An 8,048-nucleotide genomic window follows, 5' to 3' on the forward strand; every position below is an offset into this window, starting at 1 on the left:
TAATTCGAATGAGTGTATAAATCGAATGAATATCTAAATTGGATGAGTGTATAGAAGGGATGATCAGAATGAGCAGGTTGGGTATGTAGAGCGGATGAGTGCATAGAGCGCCTGCCTGAGTGTATAGAGTGCCTGAGTGTACAGAGCGGATGAGTGTACAGAGCAAACTAATAGATAGAACAGGATTACTGCGTATTAGCGAATGACTTTATAAGATTGATGGGTACATTTTGCTGTTCAATGCTTGGGGACCAGCTGAACGCGGGGAGCGGACGAGTGCGGATGCGCATGGAGAGCTGGCGAGTTTGGGGTGCACGTGATTGCATAGGGTGGATGAATGCGTAGAGCAGATGAAGGTATGGTGCATAAGAGGGGATAAAGCGGACAAATGCCTAGAGCGGAGGAGTTACATAGACCGGATGAGTGCGCAGAACGGATAATCATGTAGAACGGATGAGTGCGGAATGCATGCAGAGCTGATGAGTGCAGGGAACTGATGGATGAGCTGACCAGAAGAACGTATTGAATGGAGGGCTGCATAGAACAGACTAGTGCGTAGGGCCAACAAGTACATAGAGCAGACGAGTGCATATGAAAAAAGGGGTGCGTAGAAGGGGACGAGTGCATTGAAGCGGACGAGTGCGTAGAGGGGACGAGTGAGCAAAACAAATGAATGCATAGTGCATGCGTGGGGCAGACTGGAGCGCGCTGGGCGGACCGGAGCGCATGAGTGCTTTGAGCGAACCGGAGTGTGTGGAACTGATTGGGATGCATGGAGTGGATAGGAGTACATGGAACAGACTGGAGCGCATAGAATTGCGTGACATATATAGTATGGTCTAGAATGCAGAGAACGTTTTGAAAGAGCATAAAACCCATCCTATCACACCACCACGCTTACTCTCCCCTCTACACCACCACTCAACTAGAACACAGAGATACAATGACACCATTCAGTATAACTGTTCTCATACCAACATCCGCCGCATACGCCTCATCACTCCAAGTAAAACACTGCTGGTTACACCCCCCCAGCCAGGCGTTCTCCTCAGACCTAACGCAGCCACACTCGGTCTGGATAAATCCTGCCAGAACAAACACATACTCCTGATCTCACAACCACCACACCTACCGCTAAGAAGCAGTTATTACACGAATACTGCACCAGCTGCACACATACCTGGTGCTCACGTGCACCTTTGACTCTCTCTACTGATCTGAACTTCGGTTTCCAAGGGCGTTCAACCTACCAGCGCCTTCAGACCATGCCAATGGTATATAAGGCGCTATATAAATGCAAAATAACAATAACAATATCACTTAAGCTTATACATAATGGATTGAGGCAGCTAGAGCATCAATTGATCTTAGCAATTCAAGCTCACTTCACTCTGTACTCAAAGCCTGCTTTGGTGGGCGACAATAGGCTGTGATAGACGCTGGCACAGAGAGTGTAGTGAAAGCCACCATACTTCCTCACTGCCCCACATTTTTTCAACAGGAGTGTCAAACCGAATTTCACATGGAGCTGGCCTCACATGGCATGCACCACTGGACCTATGATACAGAAATATTTGGTTAAAACAGCTTTTCTTTGAAACTTCCTGTTTATGCAAATTCTTTGGAGTATTACCACACCAATGTCAATTTGGCACGTCTTCTACTAGTATACGTGAATCTGAATATTTCAAAATGTTATATTTGTGTGCAAACATTTTGCACCATTATAGATTAGACACAATCTCACAAGCGTCACAGGATGTCACTGTATGTGACCAGAGCATCGGATATGCAGTGCAAACTGCTGCAGAGGTCCAGTAAAGCAAGGTGAACACCATTCAAATATATAGATTTAATGTATGCATGCCCAAAATCCCATTTCCACAGCTGTGAGTGGCTACTTCTTAGAATATATTGAAAGAGCCTAAATGCTGAAGTCCGCAAAAGATTTTCTGGTAACAAGATTTATTCAACAAAAAGCCTTAACATCAAGGAGGGGGGCAATGAAGAACAAAAAGGTGCAGGGTTTACAGTCTGTTTGATTTAAAAAGAAGAATGTTGCGGTCCCAGCTGGTGTTCCCAAAAGAGCAGATGAGCTCACTGTTACCCTCATTGACCAGAATGTCTGTGATCCTCTTGGTCATGTCTCCAGTAATAGAGAGGGATCGAAAATGATCAAAGTTGTTACGGCCCAGCTTGCGCAGGCGGCGTGCAGCCGCCCGGTAACACTTCCAAGGCTGGGGCTCAACCAGCAGGTACTTACAGGCAGACGCCATGAAAACCAGGAAATCCACCAACCCGCTGTCACCATAGTTTAAGTGAATCCACATAGTTACAGACATACAAAAAACAACGTCAAATGAGGAGCAACCAAATCTATCAAAGAAGGACTGCAACATGTCCTGGCGGGCTGAAGGATCCATGATGTCCAAGCACAAGTACGTAATGGAGTTCGGGAAGGGGTTTGATTCCACTGCCCTCTGAACCAAGGTGGCATCAATGTCACAGCACAGAAGGTGGACGGGCCGATTGTCTTCTAGGGATTGGGTGGGCACCAAGTCTTCCTCTCGCAGGCCCTTAAGAAGACGATATAAAGCGACGCTCAAGTCCTGGGAAAGAAAAGAGCATATCTGTGCACTAAACTTACAGTGAGACTTATCCTTGGGTAAACTGGTCAGAAATAGGTCTGCTTCTACTCCCAGAAACTCCTCTTTTTGTATCTCCTGTACGCCTTATACCACGTCCCACAAACAGATCACACAGACGTTAAGTGTCCTTCTACCACAATGCCTCTAGTATGGAGAATTACAAGCAATCATATCTCCTTAAGGTCTATGTGGCAAACTCACTACGCTTAGATGCAAGCATATCTTCAATCCAATATTTACTCTTCTTAGCCCTAAAATTCTCCATAATGTATCATCCAGCATTTAACAAGACTCATCTCAGGTTGTCACCCGTGCCACTACCTTGTTTATTTGCTGTAGCCTGCAGGACACAGCATACGTTTTGCTCAGGCGGTGCAGGCTTCCACCCAATGTCTGCCACCATATTCTGCCAAAATGAAACACTACAATTTATTCTGGGTATCATGGTTCCACTGCCCCCTTAATTCTATTCTCTCACACTATCAAGGACCGGGATCTTTTATCCATCATTTCATCCCCCTCACACCGCGATCCTATATCCATCCATTCACATTGTTTCCCTTATTGCGCTGCAATTTATGTTCTGGGAGCCCATGCTCATCGCTCTTCTGCAGCTACTAAACACTTACTATAGATGGCTATGTATTACTATACTAGGATAGTCTACTCCCAAATATACCTTCTCTCACCGTGAACTAAAGGTCTAGCACAGAGTTCATGTAGCAATGCATGAGAAGGCCACCCAGTCTTGTTTTTCCCCCTTTGGATTCTGAGACTTGTATTTTTTTGTTTCCCATTTAAAAAGTAGGAAAACTAAAAGTCCCAGCATTCGATGCAAAAACGGGACTGGATGGACTTCTCACAGATGGCCGCTGGAGACTTGAGAACTCTGGTAGCATGACATGGAAAAAACATTTAGCAATAACGTTTTGGCAGTCAAGCTATTTTAATTCTAATGTACCCGTTTGACCACTCAATTCCCTTGGCGTCTGTTACCAACAGCATTCCCCTTTATACCCAGGCTATTCTGGACTATGACATTCTTGTCTCAGGCTTGGCAGTCACAGAATTAACATTCTGGCATTTGACCTGGGGTACAACGTATACAGATGCCAGGGCAAATAAGCCACCAATGATCCAGGATTACCTAAACACACACTCTGGCAACTCATGCATCTAGCATACACTGCACGCTAACTTACAATTTTCCAAATGTGTCTCGGAAGCACAACCCAGTTGCTACAACTCTTTCAAACATATCTGCCCACTCCCTTTAGCAGAACTATGGTCCACCTACCAGGACTGACACACATACAGGGGATCACAAACATTCTTCTCCCCTACATCCCTCCCACTTTCCCCATGTCCTTATTTCCTTCTTGATCCATTTCTTTAACCCAACAGGCTAAGCTCAGGATACATGCCAGCTCCACTGACAAGCATAGGCGCTCTGATGCTATTACAGTGGCGACATGGTGCTATATAAGAAGCAGATTAACATAAATCCAAATGACTTATTACCGCCTTGGACAAATCCAGCTATTACTCTATTTGTTCATCTGTTCACCCTGTCCCATTTATTCCTAATGACCCTCATCCTTTCCTCCCTTCACACCCATGTTCCTCTTTTCATCACGCAGCTGTTGCCCCATAACCACCACCCCCTCCCAATTACCTCGCGTTCACTTCTGTCCGTGTAACCTTTATCCCACTCTGACACCCCGATCATCTCACAGCTTTAACGTGTGTGGTTTGCCCAGCACCTCTGTCTCGTGTCAATTCTCGTCTCCCTACTACCCATGGAGCCTCACCCCGCTGTTGCAGCCAACGTCCAGCCCCAACAGGGGTCCTGATCCTTTGGTGTCCATAAGCCTGGATCGCAGCTCGGAGCTTAGAAGCTGTACCCTTTCCTTTGGGGGATGGAAGCGGTAATAATGTGGAAAGTTCCCGAAGGGCGCGGCTCCGGGATCCTCAGCAGCAATCAAACTAGGCTCTCCCTCCGCAGCCACGGTACTAAGCTCTTCCAGCACGGAAGCTGCCATCACTGTTTGAATCTACTGTACGCATGCGCGAAACTTGAGGTTAGACCCGACGCATACCAATAGACACAGAAGAAAGATTACAGTCAGTGACGTTCGCAGATCTGTACGTTCAGAAATGCTTGAATAGGACCGAGTGCGCAGGTGCCAGGTTTTCTGGGTGTATGCAGCCTGCAAATCCATATTGGTGTCGGTAGTCTGAGCAAGGACACAACTTCAAGGGGCATTTGATTTACCATGGTGTTTGTGGAGCTTCCGTTTCCGAACGAAGGGTGCGTTTACATCGAGCCGACAGGGCTGGGGCTCATGAAATGTCCTGCTGCTCTGCTCTCTTTTACATACTATTTGTTTTACAGAGCTGCAATTTCTAGTTCTTTTGTCAACTAATGTCTGCTTAGCCAGCAGCAATTAACGGGACATGGTCAGTGAGGTGAAATTAATTTCAATTGCCCTTTAAGTGAACATTTCCCCAAATGTGCTAATAATTATTTGTTAACACTGTGATGGGCCATTTGCATTTTCAAGGCATCCCCTGTTGTGACTTAAGCCCCTCCTGGGCGCCTGCTGAGTCACATGCTCAACACAACCATCATACACCACTATTAAAGGGCCGGTTAAACACCAGGTTCATAGCTCTCAACTCACCCGCTTTTGGCGGGTGTCACCCGCCTTGCAAAGGGCTGACTCACCCGCCAAACCTCCTGCACGCCCATTCATTCCAATGGGCGTCTCACCCGCCAAAAACAAAATCAGGTGATTTCACCCGCCTTTGCGAGACAAATGGCTGAGAGCTATGCATGTTCTGGATGGTTAACTCCGTCCCCGGCACTGCCGGAGCCTGTAACGTCATCTGGCAACAAAGACAGCACCAGACTGATCTCTGTCATGAAAGGGACGCAGCCTGTCAGTGCCTAACCTTGGTCCGCTCCCACATGGTGGAGCCTGACCATCGTGCGGTATGGGCCGCGGCAACATTGATTTGCTAAACTCCCGCCTGGGGGAGAAAGAGGACGTGCCACGGCCCAGGCGGCCTGCAGTTTGCTCCGGCTCCCGCCTCGAGGAGCATGGTGGTTGCACGGCAAGGGCCGCTGCGACCTGAAGTATGGAAGCATCACTCCCGCCTGGGAGCGCTGATATTGGCGGGACGTCCCCTTCCTTCTGTCATCTTCCCATGGGGCAACTCGGACACGCTTGCCTGGACAGCCCTGCCTGGGGTAGAGAAGGAGCAGCCTCTGCAGCTGCACCAGCAATAGCTCCCACCTGGTGGAGCCTGGAAACTAGGGGCGTGAACCACAGCTGAATAAAATGTAATAACTCCTGTCAGACTGGGTGCCAACCCGCGGCATTATCGGTGACTCATGCCCGCTCGGGGAGCGCAACCATGGTACGACCCAGACTTGCTGCTTGGGGGAGGGATAAAGTGGCCGGCTCGTGCCCCGCTGCCTACAGCTTGCCCCACCTTATGGTGAGGGACAACAAAGAAAACTGCCATCCAGCCCTATTACAGAAGAAGGGCCCTTGCATGTGGGGAAGTTGCTGGTGTACCAGGGAGCTGCTGGCAGGACCCTTACCCACTGCCAGAGTACTCCCGCCTGTGGGAGCATGTCACTGCCTGCAGCCTCCAACAACTCTGAAAATAACTCCTGCCTGGGGAGAGAATAATGGTTGCCTCCTGCCTCCGTGGGAAGACCAACTGAGCAACTGTCATGCCAGCAGGTATGCAGCCCTAGCCCTCTGCCCTTCAAGTCATGTACCTAGCTGCGGCTCTCACCCCAAGAGAGTGCTCGTGCAGCCAGGTCAGGAAGATGACCACAAGGTCTCCTGGTTGGGGGAAAAGCACCCCTCCTCGGGGGAATCACTTCTGCCTGGGGGAGCCTAGACATGGCACGGCCCATGTGCTGCTGTCTGCTAATACCACCTGCCTGGGGGAGGCAATACTGCCTCAGCGAAACACCCCTGCCTGGGGGAGGCTAGATGTGCCGCGGCCCGTGAGCTGCTGCCTGCTACAACCTCCGGCCTGGGGGAGCCTAGACGTGGTGTGGCCCGTGAGTCACTGCCTGCCTCGATGAGCAGGGCAACGTCTGGTCCAGTCGAACACCCCGCTGCCAGCTCGCCAAAAGGGGACTGGATCCCCAAAGACACTTCCAGCACAAAGCAGATGTGGCGCCGGGCGTAACCGGCTTTGACTTTGCTTGCACGTGTGCAGAGGTGCGCTCGCAGTCAAAGAACTATAAACGTAAAGTGTGTAGAATATCAATACCCACCAAACAGGGATGTGCTTTTGGTGCTGTGTTCCCGCCGATATAGTAGGCTTAAATTGGACTCAGTCAGATTAAATGTCATTGTTCACATCCGTGTAAATATCAGGTGGACTGCGCAAAGCTGTGTTTGTCTATGTTTTGTTTTGTACCCCTGGCATGGGATGTTGTGACTTAAACCCCTCCTAGGCTCGTGTTGAGTCACCCGTTCGACAGACGTGAGGTCTCTAATAAAAGGGGCTCTCCAGTTAATCACCATCAACTGAGTCCTTGTGTTATGTGCGGACCTCATTGTAAACTCCGGGACCTGGCACTGCCGGAGCCTGTAACACCCCCTAACTATAGTCCACAGCAGTTGATTAGTTGAAATGCAAAGGTAAGCTTAATACTGGCAGAAATGTGTGAAGTTGTTTTCTTGTTTGAGGAGCAAACAATATTTGTTTTACTAATCCACACATTATATTCATATAATGCATAACATCACAGTACAAAGATTTATAAAATAATGAAAAATACAGATGACTTTCCTTGACTATACAACCCGCAAGCGGGTATACAGACCTCCCAAATTGTCCCACGTCTGTATAAATAGTACTTCCAACAGTCCTTTGCTTGCATTATCTCACTTGCAACGATGCATTTATAATGGAAAAGCATATTACAAGTACCAGAATGCAGAGAAACAAACAGTACAGGGTGTACATCTCTCACCTGGCACGGGGCAAAGTTCTCTGTTGAGTCAATACCTGCATACATCATCACATTAATTGTGCTCTGCAGCATGATCTGCAAATATTACACACCCTTCAGTGACACTTGTGAGTAGTCCATATAGTACATATTTTCTTTTTTTCTTTGCATTTTGGTACCTGTATTCCTACACTCATAGTGGAATAACATACATGCTAACATTCCGAAGCATCTTGGAGGGAGATTTCGTCAGATAAAACGGCAGAATTTTTTTTACCCATGTGAATGCATTGGTGATAGAATTATTTTAGGCGGGAGAACGTAACAAATAGCAATATTTTTCATTGAAAAATCAGAAATCTCACGCCTAAATCAGGAGGGCTGACATGTATGGAATAATCATACATTAGAGG

The 8,048-nt window shown here is 48.0% G+C and overlaps 1 protein-coding gene across 1 annotated transcript; it reads right to left on the reverse strand.

Annotated features, from left to right (window-relative positions):
* Positions 1-1,948: 1,948 nt before the first annotated feature.
* Positions 1,949-4,722, reverse strand: BCDIN3D (BCDIN3 domain containing RNA methyltransferase). Its single transcript, XM_069653660.1, has 2 exons — positions 4,460-4,722; positions 1,949-2,609 (listed from the first exon to the last, which is right to left on the reverse strand). Exons 1-2 carry the CDS (start codon positions 4,688-4,690, stop codon positions 2,028-2,030), a joined length of 813 nt encoding a protein of 270 aa, XP_069509761.1. The 5' UTR covers positions 4,691-4,722; the 3' UTR covers positions 1,949-2,027.
* Positions 4,723-8,048: the final 3,326 nt, after the last annotated feature.

Source organism: Ambystoma mexicanum, chromosome 3q (assembly GCF_040938575.1).
Source record: "Ambystoma mexicanum isolate Mex_15411 chromosome 3q, UKY_AmexF1_1, whole genome shotgun sequence".
Lineage (NCBI taxonomy): Eukaryota > Metazoa > Chordata > Amphibia > Caudata > Ambystomatidae > Ambystoma > Ambystoma mexicanum.